At 40.5% G+C, this 22,829-nt stretch overlaps 1 protein-coding gene across 1 annotated transcript in view; it reads right to left on the bottom strand.

The window, feature by feature from the left end:
* Positions 1 to 22,829, bottom strand: part of AR (androgen receptor) — a 156,300-nt gene that overhangs the window by 19,194 nt on the left and 114,277 nt on the right. The window contains exon 3 of the mRNA XM_014832024.3: positions 12,331 to 12,447. Within this exon, the coding sequence (XP_014687510.1) occupies positions 12,331 to 12,447 (117 nt within the window). The remainder of the gene's footprint in view (positions 1 to 12,330; positions 12,448 to 22,829) is intronic.

Here is a 22,829-nt window from a genome sequence, read left to right as displayed (position 1 = left end):
TTCTACAAGTTTCTTTAAAGGCCCCTAAGAGGAGGCAAAGTGGCCCTGAGCATGTGGCTCCAGTAACCCCACCTTCTTTCAAACCAGAGCAGCAGTGCTTTATTCTGTATCTACATTTGGGACTCCGCATAAGATTTTGTTTGAAGAAAAGGTTACATTGCCAAGAAAATGTTTGAAGACCTCAGATCTTGTCTATCACTTCTTCTCTCATCCAAACCAATCCCTATTTTAAAGATGATTAGACTGAAGGCGAAAGCTAAGTCTTGCCCAAGGTCACACAGCTAGATAGTAGCAGAGCAGGAACTAGAACCAGGTATCCTGACTTCTAGGATGGTACTCTTTACATTTTGTCAGGTGGACTAGCATGTTAGTGGGGAGAATGGTTAGCTGGAGATGAGTGGGCAAGAACTAGGACAGGGACAAGAGACAGGGAACAGAGCCAGTCCTTGGCAGGCATGGAATGAGATTAGGAAAGAGTGCATCTAAATGTAAGTGTACGCTAATAAGTGTAGGCCAAATTCTCTCAGGCAAGAAGGCTCCTTGGTCCTTCCCCCCACGCCTCCATTCTCCTCACAGTCCCAGTTCTGAGTCAGAGGAATAGCCATGGAAAAGAATATAAAATTTTATCTTTCAAGGTTTATATTGGACTATTTAGTCTAATAGTTTTTAGTTCATGGAGGAGTAAACGTAATTAATAATAGAATGATATGCAATGCTGCATATCCTTGCCAAAGCACAAGATCTGGCAGAAACTATTTATAAGTCTCCTCTCTCTGACTACTGAGCCAGACAAAAGGGGCTCACTGTCCAGATGACATACTGGGTGAGGGGCACAAGGTCATTACCAAAAATCTGCTCATGTGAAATTGCAGAGCCTGGAAATGCTTTCGTATACCAGGCTTTTCCACTGGAAAAACTAACTTCATGAATTTAGAGCATACATGCTTTTACAATCACATTTAAACTGACATTAAAAACAAATGTGAAACAGTCCAAGCTGAACAGGTCACCATGACCTGGAAAGCAAACGAGAGAAAAAAAAAAAAAAGAAAGAAAAAAGAAAAAGAAAAAAAGGCCCAATGTTAACAGCATTAATTCTGTCAGTCTGTTGTAAATAAGAAAATACCACTGGTGTATTAATGGCTTTATTAAAGGAAAATTAGCTAGCAGAAATATGCAACATTCAAATAAATAGAAAGCAGTTAAAAAGTAAATCATATTAGCCTTTCAATCCACGTTAGGGAAGCTCTTGTTGGCCCAGAGATGAAAATTCTGCTCCGAGGAGGGGGAACCTCCCCACCCTCTTGAAGTTCTTCCTTGGCTTTTCTCTAGAATGTTGTTGAATCATGAGAAAGAGAAAGACGTGTGTGTGTGTGTGTGTGTGTGTGTCCATGTCCATGTGTGTGTGTGTCTCTCTGTGTGTGCGTGTAGGTGGAGACTGGAGAAGGAAGAGGGTGGAAAATGCAGGCCCAAGGCAAGGGAGGGAGGGTGCTTCTGACTCTCCTATTTGTCTGCTCCTGGTGTCACAGACTCTGCATCCACCAGAAGGAAACTGGTTTCAATATGGAGGCTCTGGAGCAGAAACAGAACATAGGAAGATATTACAAACTCTCAGTGCCTCTTCTCTTTTATCAATGCAAAGTTTGAGGCTGGCTTGGGAGAAGAACAAAGCCTCACACCTGATGGAGAGGCAAGTGTATGATATAAGTGAGTACAAAGAAGGTCTAGCTGTGGAAAAGTGAATGTGGGGATTCATAGATTAGACCGTTTGTGTAGCCACTAGCCCCATCCTGTGTTCTCCTGAGTGCCCAGGTCTCCCTCTGGCTCCAGGGACTCAGCATTCCACCCGGACCCCAGAAATGGCTGGTTGGAGAGAATCTACTTCCCATCCACCCTGTACAGCCATTGTGGCTCTGCAGGGAAAGGTGACTGCTGGGAAGCCACAGCCAGCCTGGGCCCTGGCTCACGCCTCTCCCTGGCTTGTCCCCTTCCTAACCAGAAAGAACTCACAACTACAGTTCAATAAAGTGAAGGTGGAGGATGCTGGGGAATATGTCTGCGAGGCTGAGAACATCCTGGGGAAGGACACGGTCTGGGGCCGGCTCCTGGTCAATAGCGGTAGGTGGTCCCTCAAATGAAGGGGGGAGTGTGGGGGCACTAAGGATAGAAGTAAGAGGTAAAATCTGATCCATTTTCCTCCATCATCCTAATTTCAATAAGAAACAAGAGAAGTAGGCACTGGGTCTTAGACTTTTTCCTTCCTCTCTCTTTATGAAAGGCTCAAGTGTGTGTGCACTCTTGAAAAGAGTCACCTCAACTGTGGGAATAAGAAGAAAAGAACTTTCTGACTCTAGTTTCCTGGTCTGTTTGAAGAGAAGGGCTGGCTGGCCTCTTGGGGCTGCTCCTCCAAGGCAAGAAGAAATCTGATCCTTGTTTTCTGAACTTCTATGGATCAGCTAGTACTTTCAGCTCAGTGATGGAACCTGAGGTTAAGATCTAGTTCCCTGGCAGTGGTCCAGCAGAATGGAGGTAAGGGGAAACTCATGAACTGCCCAAAAACCAAGTGAAAATAACCACAGGAACCTCAGATAGGCACAGTGGCTTCTTGGTCAAGGTAGTACGTTGAGTCCTATGAACAAAGCTTTTTCCAGGCAGCACACTGTGGAAAGTGAGCAACCAAGTCAGAGCTTCACTGCATCCTCAGTCAGTGCCTGGCTGCCATCACATACAATCAAGAACAATCCAAAAGCACTCTGCTAATGACAAGTCATATTACGGGAAACAACAATGATAATACTCACAACTACATGAATGGTAACTGCTCCTAGTAGTCCCCCTTACCTGTGGGGTATACATTCCAAGAGCGTCAGTGGATACCTGAAACCACAGATAGTACCAAACTCTCTATATACTATGTGTTTTCCTATGCATACATACCTACGGTAAAGTTTAATTTATAAATTAGGCACAGTAAGAGATTAACAAAAATAACTAATAATAAAGTTGGCATTGGGGCCATTATAAAGTAAAATAAGGGTTACTTGAACACAAACACTGTGATACTACGACTGTAGATCTGGTAACAGAGATGGCTACTAAGTGACTAATGCATGGGTAGTACATATAGAGTGGATATAAAGTGGATATGGTAGACAAAGGGATGATTCGTGTCTCAGGCAGAATGGAGGAGGAGGGCATGAGATTTTATCACACTACTCAGAATGGCATGCAATGGAAAACTTATGAATTGTTTATTTCTGGCATTTTCCATTTAATATTTTCAGACTGTGGTTGACTGCAAGTAACTGAAAACACAGAAAATGAAACTACAGATAAGGGAGGACTACTGTCCTTCTAGAGCTAGTCCTCACAACATCCCTGAGAGGTAGGGAAACACCATCAGTCTCACTGGGGGAGAATCAACAACCAAGAGAGTAGCCCACAGCCCCAGAGTCAGAGTCTGTGTTGAAGAGCGAGGGCTTAAGCTCCTAAGCTTTAGATTCCAGGTGTTTCAGGGTTATCCACTAAAGCCCTCTAGAACTGTCATTCTGAATGAGGCAGGTCCGTCTTTATTCAGTGTCTGGTCATTTGAGATGCTTGCAATTGCCAAGCCGGGATTTTTCTAATATGAAAGAGAGACACTATTGAATGTAGGAACTTCAAGATGGGCTTGCACTTAGTAGGCTCCATAATCAGATGCATAAGTCAGGTCCTCCGACATAGGAGGTAGTGTGCAAAATTGGGGAGGAGGGTGGCTGCCATTTTGGACTGAGGGGAGTTTCCTTTTCTCTTTTCTTACCTGCCTGTAAGATAGAGGTGAGATGGAGAAATGAAAAATTCTTTACTTGGAGTTTTTTTCCTTTTTTTTCTTCTTTATTGACAAATATACTAAAGAGCTTATATATATGCCTGTGTGTGCCTGTCTGTACACAGTGGGCAAGAGTTAGATGGGGGGAGGGTGGCGGGAGAGGATGTAGAGGACGAGAAGGGAGGTGGAATTTAACAGTCTCATTACAGCCACTCATAGCCCTATTCGTTCTTCCAAAATTCTTGCAGCAGCCAAACAATCCCATATTACAAGCATTATTATTCAGCCTGGAAATGGGAATGCTTGAAAATTAATGTCTGTGTGCCTAACAGCTCACTAATCAAAGCTTCCTTGCCTCATTTTCCACCCTAGGGAGAGTCCTCAGTCTCTTTCAGTTTCATTGTGGTCAGCATGACACACCACACTGTGCAGGCCTGGGCTGGTGACCTTTTGTCTTGGTCAAGATACAGATTTTCTTCTTAGTTGCAAATGCCAGTCCAAGTTTTCTGCAGGTAATTTCTTCAGGATTGGTGCTTACAGTTTTTTAATTGCTAACTGCTAGAAGGCTGAAATGTCCCTCAAAAACCATTTTTCACCTCAGCCACATAACCATTGGTCCAATGAGGTAATAAACAGGGAAAAGAAAGACATTTCTATGCCTGGTTTAAGAGATCTAAAAAGTACAGCAAGGATTAACTGGGCTGAGGAGAATGGAACCTGATCCCAAAAGAGGTGATTCAGGGTAGCGACACCATTTCCGGTTTACTTCCTAGATATGTGTTGTCATGGAAATATTATCAATAACAGACAACCTGAAGGCTCTACTGGTTTCTGGGTAGTCGTGCATTTCCCCCTTAGTTCTACTTCATACAAACGTGATCCCAAAGGATGTGCAAAACTCTCTAAAAAAGCATCTTGCTCAGGTAAATTGTCTCTGTATAAGTTCAGTACAGTAAGAAAATATTTTAAATACTTTTGTGATCTTAAGGAATACATCCTACAATTTGGAACAATAGGTGACACTCTTTTTAAATCAAAAGTAAAATGTTTTCAAACAAGCAGTTATGCTATCAGCTCAAATGAAACTTTTTTTCCTGAATTGTTGTATTTGGAAAATACTTGCTTTTGTATATATGACCTATTGTGTGAGCTTACTCTTAGCTTTCTGCCTACTACCTTCAAAAAATATTGCCTATGACATCATTTTACTCTCTCAAGAGCAACTGAGGGATTTTGAAGCACTCACGGCAAAAGTAAACAACAATAAAATCTTTCTGTGCTATTACATTTTAAAAACTCAAGGATTTTAAGTGGAAATTTTACAAGTGAGATACTCATTCAAGTACCAGACATGGGGTACCATCAATTTTGATGACTAGAAAAATATTATTTACCTCTAACCATAGTTTTCTAAAAGCAAAGACTCAGAGACAGACTACAAGATATATGTGCTGTCCCAGATAATCTGGTTTGGAGGAAGTAAGAGATACAGTCTCTGGTTTTGCTTTATACAAGTTCACTTGAGAACTACAGTTGGAGAGAAGTATACCTTTTTCCCTCCAATGTGTCATCAAATATGTAGGTAACCACTTGGAAGATGGTGATCTAGACCATGGAGAACAGATTTCAAGGGTTGATTCAAAGGCCAGAGAACCAAGGAACCAGTACCGTAAGCCACACTGTAATAGCAGAGAAAGAATAGGCCCCAGTGCTGACTGGGAGCACACAGACCAATCCTCACCCTAAAAAGGATTGGAGGGTACAGTAATATTTATTGTGTGCCTACTATGTACCAGTTTCTTTAAAAATTTTTGAGAATTCTGTAAGGAAGATTTTATTTTTCCCATAGTGTCACTGGGGAAACTGAGGCTCAGAGAGATCTAATGATTTGACTAAAGTCATCAAGATACTAAGTAGCAGAGCCAGGACTAGAAACAAGGCCTGTCTGTATCTGAGTCCATCATGCTATTTCCACTATACCAGAGGACCTCAAAACAAAATACACAAAACAAAAAAACAGAGGTTGTAAGTGCTGAATCACATGTTGTGCATTTTGATGTCAAAGTTTACAGGGCAATTCTCTTCCTCTGTGCATGCCTCAGTTACACAGATCTGGAGCAAAGGAGGAGCACTCAGGTATCAGAATTGTGTGTAGGGAGTAGTACTTCTCAGAATTGAGGCTTACCACTTGCATCTCTAATCTGAAGACTTTTAGGGATCTAGAGAGTCAAAGAAGAAGGGAAGAAATCCCAGTAACTGAGATCCACATTGTTGATCCTTTATGATACTCTGCTACCTACTGAACAGGAGGTAGAGGAGATTCAATCATCGGGTGGGTGGTAGGAGACCTAAATTCTACAAATCTGGGATTTTTAGGCCTCCTACTTTAGAAATGAAATTATGTGGTAGAACCATGATGAGGTTCTGGGTAGATGTTGGAATGCTGGTCAGAGAGTACAGAAAAAGACTGTTAAACTTCAGGGCAGAATGTCTAGATGTCCAAAATATTTAGTGATCACTCTGTGTCATGCTGGAAGTCATTATATTTCTCAGAAATAACTTGTCTAGCATGCTCCTTGGTTCAGGAATATGTACCTGTGGCCTTTAGATGACTTGGGCAATAACCCTGTTTTCGCCTGGATTATGTCCTATCCTTTGTGTATGACAATAATACTACAGATTCAACATGGTTTACTTTAGTAGTTTTAGTTGCCTCTGGTGCATACTTTTGAGATGTTGTGAGGATGGTTTGCCCGTGGTCATAAAAGAATTCTTGATTGATTTCCCTGGTAGGCAATGACAGATACATCTACAAAATACATCACCTGGGCTTGGATATTGTTTGCCTATAGGATAGAGTACTTATCTATAACTAAATTTTCCAAAGTGTATTCCAGAAAACAGTGGTTTTGTAGGATATTAACAAGTACCGTGTGAAGAAAGTTTCTGTGGTTGAATTAAATTTGGGAATCCTGAGTGACCAAGTTCCTCAGGTTAATTTATTGCTGTACCTGCTAAGGTCTGTGATATGCTAACATGTACTGTAAATCTTCCTGAGCAGGACCATAATATGCAGGTTTACCTAACTTATTTGACCACAGAAATCATTTTTCATGGACCATGTCATGGAACTAGTTATCTCAGAAGCCATACTAGGAAACACTGGCCTAGATCAAGGCAACAGACTTGTATAAGAGAAGGACTCATGTACCTGGTCAGTACTTGTAGTTATCAACCCAAATGAAGGTAACTAATCCCAGGAACTAAGGCTGCAATCCTAGGTGTTTAGCAAAATTTGATGTTGGAAATTTCTCTCTACTTGGCCTACTATCTCTTTTTGTAAAATTTAAGCCCTCACCTACATTACATTCATGCTGCCACTAATTCTAAAAAAAAAAAAAAACCCAAACATGCAAATAAACAAAATGATATGTGAACGTGTCTGTCCCATGCCATAAATCTTCAACCACCTAAAGTCCACAACTTTTAGCATAATAACAAAGTCCACTTTCAATGTGGTTTCAGCTTGCCTTTTCCATTTCCCCAGATCAGGCCATGTTAAACTACTTCCTACTCCTCAAACTCTCAATGCATTCTTTTTTATGTCTCTGTGCCTTTATTCAAACTGCGCCCTTTGCGTTGAATGCCCTTTCCCTTCTACCTCACTCAACTCTTTCCCAGTCATTTCCTCCTTGTCCTTTAAGATTAAGGTGTATTTATTATTATTATCTGTCTCCTTTGTTTAACTATTTTTTTTTTTGACGAAGATTAGCCCTGAGCTAACACCTGCAGCCAACCCTCCTATTTTTGCTGAGGAAGACTGGCCCCGAGCTAACATATGTGTCCATCTTTCTCGACTTTATATGTCGGACGCCTGCCAAGGCATGGCTTGACAAGCGGTGCGTAGGTCTGCACCTAGGATCCAAACTGGTGAACCCCAGGCTGCTGAAGCGGAATGTGTGAACTTAACCGCTGTGCCACTGGGCCGGCCCCTCCTTTTTGAGGCAGGAGTTATATCTTATTCATCTCTGCTCCCCACAAATGCCTACAATATGATCTGGCACATAATTGGCACTCAAGAAATATCTGCTAAATGAATAAGTAGGTGATGCAAGGGATGGAAATATGGAAGGACTAGCTAGTTGGCTGGTTGGAAGGACGGATGGATAGATGAATGAATAAATGCTGTGAAACTTGTCTCCTGAAAAACCATGGCATGAATAGTATTTCAGCCTTGTAATCACTCTCTTGCATCCAGGACATATGATACAGAAGTAACAATGCTGGGCTGTTCTTGAGCAAGCAGAATGATGAGAGAGCTGGCATAAGGACTGTCTTCAACATTGGAAACCACAACAATGTTCAAAGTGTCCACGACGACATCAGACGATGGCCAGGGGTTCCCTGAGCTTTCCTCCCAACTAGAGAATCATGAAGCTTGTTAAAACCTGCAGATCTCTTAACAGTTTTGAGTTTCAGATGTAGAGTTAGGTTTCCTAGTAGGAAAGAGACTTCTCAAATATGCTAGAGTAACCTGTGAAGAAAATGCAGCACACCCAAGATTCTCATATACTCTGGGGCTCCATGTTTAATTCTCCTCTTCTGGGGTTTGGTTGCTACCTGAAATTCCTGAAAGGTCTACCATATTCCATGGTCCAGGACAGGAGGGTATAAGCAGGGGCCAATGCCATTTATTAAAAGCTTTGAACTCAAAAATTTTAAAACACAAAAAGAAATAATGTTTGGGGAGGAATAAGAGGAAAAGTGAGAAGGAGAGAAGGGTCAAGGGAGAAGATGGTAGATAAGGGAAATTCTTTCTTTCTCATTCCTTCTTGGAAACTGGGATCATGTCTTTGGGAAGTGCAGAGAAAAATAAGAGATGGCTGTGCATTTATTCTAATTATGGGCTGTGAAAAAGCTGCAGCTAATTCACCATAGGAAAGGTTCTTCTCTGGACAGTGTATTTATAAGTATTTTCTTAAATGAAAGGTAGGCAAAGGGTTTAGATTCTTGAAGCACTTAGCAATACATGATTTTTCAAAAGCAGCCAAAAATGAACCATATACAAAGAAAGGCCTAACCTTGTTGTGAATGAGCAGTTGAGAGCCTGGAGGTAGTCTTTAAGGGAACTACCCTGAGAATCCAAGATCCTTTCAGAAACACCAAGAGCTGCTAAGAACAGAAATAATTAACAGGTATATAGGCCTAGAAGCAGGAAGGAAAAGGCTATGTTTTTTACGTATGTCTGAGTTGAGGAGATCCCATCACCAAACAGTAGTTGGAACACTATAGAGAAAGACAGATTAGAGATCCTGAGGCCTCAAGACCAAGCAGCCACCAGCTGCAGAGTACCAGCTTCTCTAAGACACAAAGACAGCCTTTCTCCCCTCTACTCCCTCAATAATCTATCTATCCAGTCTACTCTTACACACAAAATATACCGTATTTAGGTGTGACTTGAGGTAGCTAAAATTACAAAGCACTCAGGTCTAGACTACCTATACTTCTGGGAACAGCAGATAGTCCAAAAAAGGGCTGATAAACTTATAATCGTTTCTTTGTGGCTTTAGACATAAAATCACAAAATGGTAGTTCCAGAAAGGTCTTTGGTGAAGCTCATTATCTCAGTTTTATGATGGGAAAACTGAGCCTCGCGGGGGGAGAAGAGACTTGCCTAAGGCCACATTCCTAGTTGCCATTTTAGAATATATTATACAATTTTGAGTTGAGTGATGAAGAATCAAACAAAATTATGTGAATTCTCGTTCAAGGTGATCAAAATGACTATGCGAAACCCAAATCTTATGACAAGGGAAGTGTGTTGCTAAAGTATTCAGAAGGGCCCCCCTTATTGATGCTTGCTTTCTTTTTTCCATTGTTTCAGTAAAGATGTGGTGTACAGTGAATTTACAAGTTAACAATAAACTTGGGCAGTGTTTGCAGCAGGGAAAGAGGGAATGTGGAGATAAGTTTAGCAAAATGGAAAGGTTTGTTTTTTAAACAATATTGTCTAAGATGGTAAACATTTGGGTTTTTACTGTCATATTACTTGAATGTAATATATGATTCCCTTAATTACTAGAATCAGCTTCCAAACAGGATCTCAATGGCACTTTTGGTTTGAGGTGATCAAGAGTGATTTCTGATGATGCTCTGTCTGTTGGAGCTGTTACATATTTTAGGGCATGCCAAATAACTCAGGGTAAAAGCCAACTGGGAGGTGCTATGAACAGCCTTACCAGTGACCTCATTGTCATAATAAGCCATCCTCTTTTTCTAGCACTTTGTCATTTATCAAGGATGTCCATATTCATCATGTCATCTGATCCCTTGATGTCTGTTATAAATCTGTGAGAGTGGTATCTCTAAATTACAGACAAAGAAATTGAGGCTGAGAGGGGACAAAGTAAATCACAGAGCTGGGCCTTTAACCTAGGTTTTCCTGACTCCAAAGGCAAGACCATTCACGGGACACCAAAAATCCCTGTATCTTGTGGACATTTCCTGAAATTTGCAGCCTGAAGCTCTATTGCTTAGCCTGGTGCCTTGTACATAGCAGACACTCAGTAAATATCATAGAAATGGAACTGAAATGAAAGCCAGCCACGGCACTTTTCAGCTTCTTTCCATTGTTTTGACCAAGCCCATTCGAACTGGAGCACTCTATCCAATAAATCAATTTGAAAACTTACTGTACTACTGTCTCCAAGAATGCCTGACTGCTATATGGAATAGTGAAGTTATCTGTTACGCACAGACTCCTTTTCAAAAGGGGTTCACTGTAATAACATCACAAACTGCTTTCTAATGGAGGATGTTGGCTGAGACATGAAACTAATTTTAATATTCAGACCCAAATGTTATGAGGACTTTTGTTACCATTAAACTTTACCCATGTCAAAGCAGGCTTGCAATTCCTATCAGCAGATGGAAAACCAAGGGATTCTCTACTTAGGAGCCCCCCTCTCTTACATATAATTCACAGAGAGCCTAAATAATTGAGAGTTGACTTTATCAGAACCCTCACCATGGGGTCGCAGCATTCACATGGAGAAAACTTCCTTTTGTCATTCCCTTTGTCACCTTTTCTAGCTTTCCTTCTGCATTCCCCCAATCCAGTCCTGATTCTTCCTCCCTACTTAGACCACAATGGTAGGATTTCTCTGGAGTAAGCCAAGCAAACAAGAACAAGGTTTGGTTTTTCTCAGATATTTGAGTCTCATTTGATGTGGCTGCCTGGAAAACCACTCACAGAGCACCTGCCTGCAATGTCTAGGAGTCTCAGACACTACTTGAGATGCTTCTGTTGAAACTGTCTCAAATTGAGCCTGGGTCAATTCATTTGTAGTACTTTGGTCTGTTTAAAGACTAGTACTGGCCTGTGAGTAAGGCAGGGTACAGTTATCCACATGAAGACTCACACATAGCTGGAAAACAAGTTGGTTTCTGTAAATATGCACATAGGCAGACCAAGGTATCGAGCACCTGACAGAAAGCCAGAGATGGACAAGTCCTCTAAATTAGCCTTGAGTGGGGAAGAGGGGAGGGCAGGATTCTAGGCATTTGGGTTTTCCCAGCAGATAATGAGTAATCAGGTATGAGGCTACAGTTTCAGGCATTTAGAAATAACCTTGCCTTTCTTCAAGTTCCATTTCCAAATGAAAATAGACTAATGAGCTTGCTTTTCTCATGAAAGGTGCATCTTTTTGGATGCAGCAGCAGCAGGAGGACCTTGGCACTGAGCAGACGTAAACACGAAGAAATGAGGAATTTGGAGGGGGAAAAATAGAAGTGTCAGCCAAGCCTTTCCGGAATGATGACAGTGCTCATGGTAGATACAGACTAGGGGGCAGTATGATGGGGGTTCACCCTTGAAACAGCTGTATCTTCCTTCTGTCAAGCTACTGTGCTACTGAAAAAAAAAATGCTTTTGGAAATGATCAATAGGTTTGCAAAGAAAAGGAAATGATTAAAAGGCCTGCTCATCCCTGGGAGATGTGGGATAGGAAATTGGCTCTGCTTGGCAACCTAGTCATAGGTTCCAAAGAGAAGCAGCTTCTCATTCCAGGTGGCCAGCACTACAACATAGGCAACAATTAACTGAGGGATATTCCTGGGTGTTCAGCGCCAGCCTGTGTGTGGGTCATCCTGCACCAGTGACTGTTCTGGATTTCTTAATTCTCTCATCCTAGCCACCATTTAACAACATAAGGCCAGTACTATTATGTCCCCTGCGGAACCTTTCACAGTCAAGTCCACATTCACTCACTGTCTGATGGGTCCTGATCTCTGCTTCACACCTCTTGTTCCTGTGCCAAGCCCCAGAGAAGGGTGTGATTTGGTTAAGGATAAAGAGAGTCACCAGCTAGCTGATGGCCATGTTGGATATGAAGGGGTCAGCCTGTATCTAGAGCATGGCTGGCCTCCTTGGAAGCATCAAAGAGGAAAATCTGGTTTAAAGAGAGAATGAGAGAATGCGGGAGGGAGAGGGAGAAGGCGTAAAAGGAAGAAAAGTATCATACCTCCCAGAGTCATCCCTGCTTCATAGCATTTCCGGAGGCGACAAGATGGACAATTTTTCCTTCGGAATTTATCGATGGTGCAATCATTTCTGCTGGCACATAGGTACTTCTGTTTCCCTGGGAGAACAAATATAAAAGTAGACAGCCTTGTTAATGTGTTTCCAGAGTCTCTCTCCTTGAATATTTCTAGGCAGAACGGGCATGAATATATATCCTGCCAGATGACAGAAGTGGACAGAGAATAACCCCAAACAATTTGATCACACAGAATCTAACTACTAAACCAGGCTGGTTTAATTCAATGCTATATTGTTTGGTTTTCATAGGAGTCTTTCATGGGGATGAACCATTCAGGCCCTGCTGATACCTCCTTTATTAAATGGACTACTCACTATTTTTTTAAAAATATAAGATGCTTTACCTTTACTAAAAGCCAAGAATGCCCATGAGAAAATGATCAATGGTGGAAATTGTCACTCCTTAGCATGGCATAACAGAGACTTGGGCTCAGGCAATGTTTCCTCTTCCTGAATCCTGCAGTCATGAATAGGATACTAGAGCTAATAAGATGCTTATTTTCCATAATACAAATATAGGTGAAACTTCTGGAAAACAGAACTCCATGGGCTTTCTAATTGTTTTTAAATTGCTAGTGATCATACCCCAAGTCTTGCAGGCTATAAAAATCAAACAGAGATTAAGCCCACTCTTTGTGAAGTGAATCACAGGAAGTAAAAGGAAGTCCTCTGAAGCTAGCAGAAGAAAAACAATTGCTGTCATGCACACTTGGAGTTTTCACAGATACACACAAACATACGCACATACACCCTCAGACCTAGAGGTCCTCCAGGTCACAGCTACTCAAAGAAAGACATGCAGGTCCACTCAAAAACATATATTTTACTAAATATTTTGCCCCTTTGATCCTAGTACCAGCCTGGCATACAGTAGTTCCTCAATAAACATTTGCTCAATGAACACACAGGTGGAAGAGAGAGATCCACAGGCAGAGTCACCAGAAGAAACAGACAGAGCTACATACCCTGCTGCTCTGGAACATCAGAACTTCTCATGCTCCCAGCCCTGCCTCAGCCTGAGCTCGTGCATCCCTCACTCTACCCCTTTCTCTCTCCAAGTTCCTGGAGTTTTTTCTCTCATTTACTGCTGTGCTACAGTTTATGGGATAGACTCGGGGTTTAGGGAGGCTTCTCTTGGCAGAAGAGGAATGTTTGTGGCAGGGAAAAGAAAAAAATAATTGAAGAGCAGAAAAAAACTATTTTGATAATATTTGATAGCAGGAAAAAAACACACATAAATCTAGCTACATCTTGCCTTTCCTCTCCCTTCACTCAGCCTAAAATGTGTACATCAGGCACAGAAAACACATCTATTATAGTAGGTTATACATATGTAGGAGATTCACTAGTAACCAGGTCAGCAAAACTTTCCTTTTCCTCCCTCCCTCCTGTCCTCCCTTCTTCCCTTTCTTCCTCCTTCCATCCCTCCCTCCTTCCTTTCCCTTTGTCAAAGGACTCCAAAATGCTGGGCTTGAAACAACTATTAAAAATCATCATAGTACAACCCTTTCATTCCAAGAATGAGTTCTGGGGAGGTGACTTTCCTGAAGAACACTGAATTGGAGGCCCCTGAAGGAAGAAAACTACCATTTAATAGGCATCTACTATGAAACAAACCTGCATTAGGGGGTTTACATGTGCTATTTAAATGAATTGCCTCAGCTGTGCTTTGAGGTAGGTACTATCATCACTTTCAATTAATAGATGAGAAAACTAAGGCCTCTAGGCCAGTACTCTTTCTATCACATCACAGGATTTTATTTGTATAAACAGAACATATAATTCGCTAATAGCTTTTTTTGTTGTTGCGAACTGAGGACGATAAAATGTGCAAAGAAAGGATAGTGCTATGAGTGCCATTCAGCCTTTGGGTGTCAACTTGTAGAAGGCAAGCCCTGTATCCAATTGCAGTGGGTTCATTTACAGTGCCATGGGTGTTCTAAAACTGGGCCACACCCACAGTATCGGTGCTGCTGCAATCCTCAAGGCTAGTACATCATATTGATTAGTGAAATAATGTCAAGTTAGGAGTACTTGACGTCTTTGAGAAATCTCTTCTTCCACAGGAAAATACTAGCTCCTGAACCCCTGTTTGTCAAGGAATAGTTGCACAGCAAATGGAATAGGGCTCCCAGATGAGTTCTAGATTTCACTTCTGAAAGTGAATCATCCTGTGAATGAGGGAGGTTGCAGAGGAAAAATTATCAAATTGTTTTTTTCAATTTGGAACTCAGATCATTTCCCCAACTCTAGTTCATACCTTGTCCCAGAATGTCTCTTGGCCTAAAACACAGATATCCTCTACAATTTACCCAGGAATAAGTGCAAAGCCCAGTACAACCAATGCCATTGCATATTTATTTAACATTTACCGAGCACCTATCATGGATCAGGCACTGTACTAGGTGTTGAGGCTACAGAGGAAAATCTATGCTGAACAAAAATCTTCAAGTCTCAGATAACAGAAAGAGCACTAGGCTAGAAGTCACAAGATTTGAATCCTTGTTCAGTCTTATCACCAACTCACTACATGACCTTGGACAAGTCCTTTTTCCTCCCTGGGTCTCACTGATAACATAGGTTGAACTAGAAACAGGTTGAACTAGAAAATTTTTAAAATATTTTTCAGCTCTAGGAGCCTTGAAGAATATCTGGATTTCATCCATAATATATTTGCAGAGTATTTCATATAAAGGGCAAAAGTATTACTGGTAAGCAAGAAATTAACCAAAATAATCTCTTTTCCCTCTACAGTCTCCTTTTAGGATATTAACCAAACACAACACTGTCTCTTCTATCTGGAGTCATATGGTCTCTTCTCTTTGTTTTCTAAAGCCCTTCAAAAAATCAAGGCACTTAACATAGTGTTAGAGAGGCATTGTTATTGCAAGCCATAAGCAACATATGCATAAACAACATGCTTATACACGTGTGTATTCACATATGTGTGAATGAACAGATGTGTGTGTACACATACACATAGGGTTTCTGAATTATATTTTTGTGCATATATATGTATATATGTGATCACATAAAGCATATAACATACTAAACATACAAATACATACATATGACACATGGTTTTTTGGAAGCAGAATAATGACTTTAAAGTTTTAAATGACACTTGATAATGACAGAAGTGGCTGAGGTTTCCAAAGATGGATATGGAAGGAATCTCCTAAAAGTAGGACTGTGACTGATCTGTTTGGATTAGGAATAGAGACAGGGGATAGGGCAAACAATCTTACAAAGTTGCTTCCAATCCACTTCTCCCACCTGAATTATCAACTTCTCCAAATGATGGCAGAGCCAATGTACAATCACTGGGTTACTATTAATTCTTTTCTATTTATTCTACTTCTCTAATATGGCTGAAGTCATCAGGGTTCTTAATAATAACAATGAACTAAAAGAAAATATAATATATAATATACATAATACATATTCATTTATATATTAGATATGTAATGAAATATATAACAACATAAAGTAACGAAAACTAAAACAAGATAAAATATAACAGCAAAAAATAAAAAATTTCTCCCATCTGACTAGCTTACAAAGATTGATAACAATCTTGTACAAAAGCATAACAGGGATTTTTATAGATCCATTATATAGCTGAAGAAAATGATGCTGGGGGCCAGCCCGGTGGCGCGGTGGTTAAGTGCGCATGTTCCACTTCGGTGGCCCAGGGTTCAGGGTTCACCGGTTCGGATCCTGGGTGTAGACATGGCACTGCTTGGCACGCCATGCTGTGGTAGGCGTCCCACATATAAAGTAGAGGAAGATGGGCACGGATGTTAGCTCAGGGCCAGTCTTCCTCAGCAAAAAGAGGAGGATTGGAAGCAGTTAGCTCAGGGCTAATCTTCCTCAAAACAACAAAAAAAGAAAAGAAAATGATGCTCATTAAGATGAAATGGACCTGTCAGGCATTACACCACCGGTTTGCTCCAAATCACAGTCCATAACGTTATGGCTCTCACAGATTGGAAAGAATTTTAAACACTATTTGGTCACAACACACCCACTTCTCCATACAAGACTTGAATCCCCTCTGTAGCATTCCTGCAAAGTGTTTGCCTAACCCTTTCTTGAATTTAAGCCCATTTCATTTCTAGACTCTGCTATAAAGGTTCTTCCTTCTAGGAAACTCAGTATCTCTCTCCTTGTAGCCCATTGGGGCTAATTAGAAATGCATAATCTTTGGGCTATAAAGAATCTTAAAAGCCTTCTAATGAAATGTCCCAATGTGATGCTTGCTCCTCAGTTATGTAAATGGACACAAAGTATTGAAATAACATGCCCAGAGCCACAGGAAGTTGATGGTAGAGCCAGTGCAAAATCCAGCAATTGCATCCAATGAGATATAGTGTGGGTGGATGTAGTCTCAAGACAGAGCTGTAGTCACTGAGGGTGTTAGCCATCTTTGTTCATTGTCTAATAAGTGTATGGCCCTGTGGATGCCTTCTCAGTATTCAGTTGACAGAAGTGTGTAAATGAGATCTGGGCCTGCTCCCAGGTGGTCCTAGAAGGTCCTGTGTTCCCATGCTGTAGCCTAAGGGACTGAATAATTGACACAGAGAACATAAACTCCTATCCATATTCTCCACCTCAGATTCTACAAACATTACACCTAGCTCTTTGACACTGTTGACCTCCAACAATAAAATTATATCAACAACCTATAACCAATCTTGCAAAAAAATGTCACTGTGAAATCTCTGGCAAAATACAAAAATCTTCTCTCATGGTGAATAACGTAAGTCTACACTCTAGAACTGCAAAGAGATTGCACATTTAAATGCTTAATAACTCTCTATTACAACAGCCCAAATCCTTGACCCCTGTGAATGGTCACATGAGATCCTCTGCTTGCCAGCTGGCTCTGAAATCCTTGACTACCTAACGGTGTTCTGCATCTTTCTTCATGGTCCTATCCTTTCATCATAAACTTCAAGTGTGATTCAAAGCTCCAGTAGGAATAGAGGTCATGAGACGGCCTTCAGATATTTTCTCCACAGACTCCCCATTTTTATTGTTTTCTGTCAGCCCCATTGGTGCTGCCATGCAGTATGAGTTGAGGTCAGTGTCTGATTAGGCTTCTTTCAATACGCTCATTCTGAAAAATCCTATTTGGAGCAGAGGAGGCCAAGCAGGGGAGTTACCCATCATTTGTGGCATCACATCATGCAAGTGAGGAGAGGGTCAAGTCATCATCTTCATTATGAACTTACAAATAAGACTGAAGAATGTAGAACTTCTCATATTTTATAAATAGAGTGTTAATGCCGGACAAGTGTGAACAAAGCCAAAAAACTTCATTGAGGTATGTAAGAGAAGACCTGAATTGCATGGAAAGATGTACAGTATTCCTGGATAGGAAGTTGCAATATCTCAAGGATGTCAGTTTTCCTGCAATGAAATCTATAAATTTAAAAAAACCCAAACAAAATCTTGACAAAGTAATTCCAAAGTTTATCTGAAGGAATAAAATGTGTGATAGTGCTAAGACATTTTCAAAAAAGAAGAGTAATGAGACTTTTCCTACAAGATGTTTAACGTATTATAATGCAATAATAACCACAACAGTCTGGTATTGACTCCAGTATAGATCAATCAGTGGAAGAGACCAGAAAAGCCAAAAACAGACTCTGTACAACATAACACATCATTTTAAATCAGTGAAGAAGGGACGACCTATTCACTAAATGGTGTCAGAACAACTGGTTAATCATTTGGAAAAGACAATAAAGTTAAATTACTAGTTGAAACCAAAATAAATTCCAGATGGATTAAAGATGTCAGTGAAAAAATAAAAACAAAAGGAAATCATTGAAGTATTGTTAGAAATTATAAGTTATAAGTGAAACTTTTTAAATTTTTGAAGGTAGAAAAGGGCTTTCTAAAGTATGACAATGAAGAAAATGTAAGTGAATATTTTGATAGACTTGACTAGAATACATTTAAACTGTCTTATGCAAAATAAACGTAATAAAATTTAAAGACAACCACAATCTCAGAGAAACATATTGGCATCAAGTATGTTAAACCAGTGGTCAATTTCCTTGATATATAAAGATGAAGAGTACAATAAAAAAATGGGCGACAGACGTGAATAGGAAATTAAAAGAAGAAATACAAACGATCAATAGACATGAAAATTGTTCAATTTCAATTTTAATAGAAATTATAGAAATACAAATTAAGATATCATTTTCACAAGTCAGATTGGTGAGGATTAAATAAGCACTGGCAAAGAGGTATTGCTGGTGAGAGTGCAAACTTTTTAAAGAGCAATTTTGTAATATATCTTAAAAATTGTTTAAATACAGATAATCTTTAACCAGTAATTCCCACTTCTTGGAATGTCTTATAAGAAAATAATCAGTTAAGCACAAAAAAGTTCAATGTAGCATTGTTTAAACAGGAAATATTGGAAAAAATTAAATGTCCAACATTAGAGGAATGATTAAATAAATTATTCCATATTCTTGCAAGGGAATGCTGTGTAGTCAGTGTCTTTCTTTTTAAAGTTGGAAGGGTGTTCACAATATACTGTCTTGTTAAAACAACAATAAAAATGAAGCTACCAAACAACATATTTTATTGAATCCCACTTTTAACACATAAGGCATTAAAGCACAGCTATTCAAGTTTTTGTTTTCTTTTGCAATGAACCATTTTTACAAGTGAAATATTACATAGAGGCCCGATATATATATATATATATATATATATATATATATATATATATATATATATACATATAAAACAGATAAAATTAAACCTAATCTGATTGAAGCAGGCATAGGAAACTTAGAACTCCTCCTGCTAGACCTCTCCTTTTCACCCCTTCTCTGCAACCTTAGCACTTTGGTACACTTTAAAGAAACTCTATAGGACTCCCCAAGGTGTTGTGGAAAAGTTTAGAGACCTACTGATTTAGTCCAACCCTCCTATCTCCCATTTTACACATTAAAAAACTGAGACTCAGGGGGCCGGGCCCATGGCCCAGTGGCGAAGTTTGGCATGCTCTGCCTCAGCCTGCTCGGATTCCGTTCCTGGGTGCAGACCTACACTACTTGTCAGTGGCTATGCTATGGCAGCAACCCACATACAAAATAGAGGAAGACTGGCACAGACGTTAGCTCAAGGTGAATCTTCCCCAGAAAAAAAAAGAAAGAAAGAAAGAAAAAGAAACTGAGACTCAGAGAATGGATGAAACTTGCTTAAGGTCACACCATGTGTCAATGTCAAAATAGGGACAAGAGTCCAGGTCTTCGTATTCCTAATACAGTAGTTCAGTGCTATTCTCACATGAGATAATATCTGTGAAAATAATATATAAAGCATAAAGCATTACACAGATCTTATCTATTATCATTATTTAAATAATAAACTCCTTGAATGTCAGAAGAGGCAAGGACCTCTGCAGAGATCATCTAGCCCAACACCCTCATTTTACAAATGGGGAAATTGAGATCCAGAAAGCAGGATGGACCTGACCAAGATTAAACAATGAGTCAATGACAGTGATGGGACTAAAATTCAGGTCTCCTGCTCAGTGTTGTCTCTGAACATTTGCTTTATTTCAAAATTATTTCCATATTTATTATCTTGCTGAGCCTTTCTTCAAAATAGGGAGAGTACAGATCATCACCCTCAATTTATAGACGAGGAAGCTTGAGATACAGAGTGCTTACTAATACCAAAGAATATAGCCCAGTTTTAATCCAGGCTGTCATAAGCTTTCTACCTAACCACTATAACTGAGCAAATATTTTATTTGCCTATTTCCTAACTTATCTTCCCTGTATGTTCTACATCAACCCACTGCCTCTTCAAAGTGTCAAGTAGGAGGAACACTTGACCTCCCTGGGGAGAGCAATGGAGAGAGGTGGTAACCTACTGTACTTTGATTGGGTACTAGTCAAGGTGTGTTCAAAGATGTTACCTCATTTAAGTCTTGTCAAAACTTTTCCAGATAGCTACTATTCCAATTTTAGAATTGAGGAAAGTAAGACCCAGAGATGCTGAGTGACACACTGACGGTCACCAGCTAGTAAGTGGCAGAAGCAGGATCAGAAGCCAGGTCTGTATGACCTGTGATGTTGATGCTTGCCCTTGTCCATGTGATATCTCTTCTCAAACGGGCCCTGACACTATGCTTCAAAGACAGAAGCAGTGCAGAATAGTACAAGAGAACAGAGTAGGAAGGTAGACGACCTAGGGACCAGCCATGCTGTCTCACTGAATCACTGTAATCTGGTGTATATCTCTACTTCTTTCTTGGCCTTGGCTCCCCTGATATATAACTAGAAGGGAATGTGGTAGGCACTAAGACAACAATAGCAACCTAAGGAACATGGGTTCAGAAGTCTTCTACTCATATTAGGATGTCTGCTGGGAGTCTCAGATTCCACCTGAGTGTGACTCAAAGAGGACTGAAGTCAGTCTGCATTCTTATCTATTTTTTCCAAGTTCAACTCTCTTGACTCTAAGGGCTTCCCCTGAAAAGCAAAAACACTACCCTACAGAAAGGAGTAGCTAAGTGCTTCTCCTCTCAGTGACCTACATAGACTGGAAACAAGCCCAGGGCCTGTTTCGGGTCATGTATCCTATGGACATAACTTTTTCTGGGGCTGAGGCAGCCTGGAACCTCTGGCCTAATCACCAAAGGCTCTTTTCTTTGAAAAGCAATCCCAAGCATTGCTGATTCCTAGCAAATTTCTTCTTCCAGGATGCTGCTCTTGGGCCTGTGAAACAGGCTAGGCAACCTAGACAACTCTAGGCACACAGTCTGTGCCCTGCCAAAAGGGAAGTCTTCTGTTAGAAGGTCTTATAAGGAAGCAGAGTCCCTTTGATTCCAAGGATTTGAACATGCCCCCACCTATCCCACTAACCAAGAAACACAGGTGGCAGTTAACCCAGTACCACGGACAGGTCCTCAGCCGGGGCCCACAGCTAATGATCTCGAGGGAGCTTCTTGGGAATGGTTATAAAGCCATGATCATTCTTGTTCCTTTTGACCTTATTTATGGTTAGCTTTAGTGAGAGGGGACAGGAATCAAGCCCAGACTCCTCTTCTTGATTTTCAGTACCTTCCACAATCTGGCTCAAGCTCTATAAAACGGAAATGTAAAGAGCACTGGACTGGCAGTCAGAAGAGCAGTAATCAAATCCCAGTTCCAATTGGTCTCAGGCAAGTCTGAGCCTTGATTCCTCACTAAAAAATAAGGATAAAAATAATGGCATTGTGTATTTCATAGAGTTATACAAAACAAATGATATAGAATGCATGGGAAAATAATCTTTAAAAAGAGAAAATATTAGATATATAACAAGAGTTATGTGTAACGTTACTCAGTCCATCTTGTCTTCTGTTTCCCTCTCTCAGCGACCCTCTTCCTACCATGCTGTCGTCTTTATTGGTTCCTGCTCTGGTCACAAACATTCCATCCTCTGCTCCCTGCCTCCAACACACACATGGACACACTTCTCTGCTAAAGCAAACCTGCAGTATTTAGTTCCAGACCACCTTCCCCAGCCACTGTAGTTTATATAGGCCTCCTGCTTCAAGAAGACAGGAGGTAGAAGGAGGCAAGGCTGACAAGTTAGATGGTGGCTAGGTCATGAATAGCCATGAATGCCATGCTTTAACCATGGCATGATTATTAACCATGAATAACCATGAATTCCATGGTTTAAACCTTAGTACAATGAAGTATTTGACTCCATCATTGAACTCAACCATAGGAGATGTTTAATAACTATCCTCTGACAGTTAAAGAATAATCTTTGAGTGTATACCTAATATATTCAAGGCACTATTCATGAATGAATTTGGTGTGTTCTTGGAATAGCAAGGTGGCCTGTGTGGCTGGAATATGATAAGGGAGGGGAGATGATAGAAAAAGCTGATTAGATGGCAGAACCAGGTTTTTCAGGTCGGTAATTCACAACTTTGGCTGCAAGTCAGAATCACCAGGGGAACTTTTACAAAATATTGACAGCTACTTTCACTTTCAGTAGTTCTGCTTCAAATGCTTAGGGCTATGGGTGGGCACAGAGATTTTTTAAATTTTCCCTTTTTGCTTCTAATATGCAGCTAGGAGAGAGAACTGCTGATGTTGGACCTTGCAGATGAGTTGACTGCTTATGGACTGCTGACACCGGATTAATAACAGGATGAACGTTTGACATTGGAATAGCATTTGACAGTTCACAAAGCTCTTTGCTGTTTTTGCTCCTCTTGAGACTAGTGAAGTTCAGGCCACTTGGATGATTAGTGTGAGGAACACCAAACAGATGATGGTCTTCAGATGAGATTTGGAAAGATCACCTAGGAGAAGTATAGGCTTCAACCTCACCAAGGAAAACACTATGAAGAATAGCCAACTCACTTCTGCCAGTCTTTTG

Source organism: Equus asinus, chromosome X (assembly GCF_041296235.1).
Source record: "Equus asinus isolate D_3611 breed Donkey chromosome X, EquAss-T2T_v2, whole genome shotgun sequence".
In the NCBI taxonomy this organism is placed as follows: domain Eukaryota; kingdom Metazoa; phylum Chordata; class Mammalia; order Perissodactyla; family Equidae; genus Equus; species Equus asinus.
Note: the sequence above shows the minus strand (reverse complement) of the source record. Positions and strands in the feature narration are given on the sequence as shown.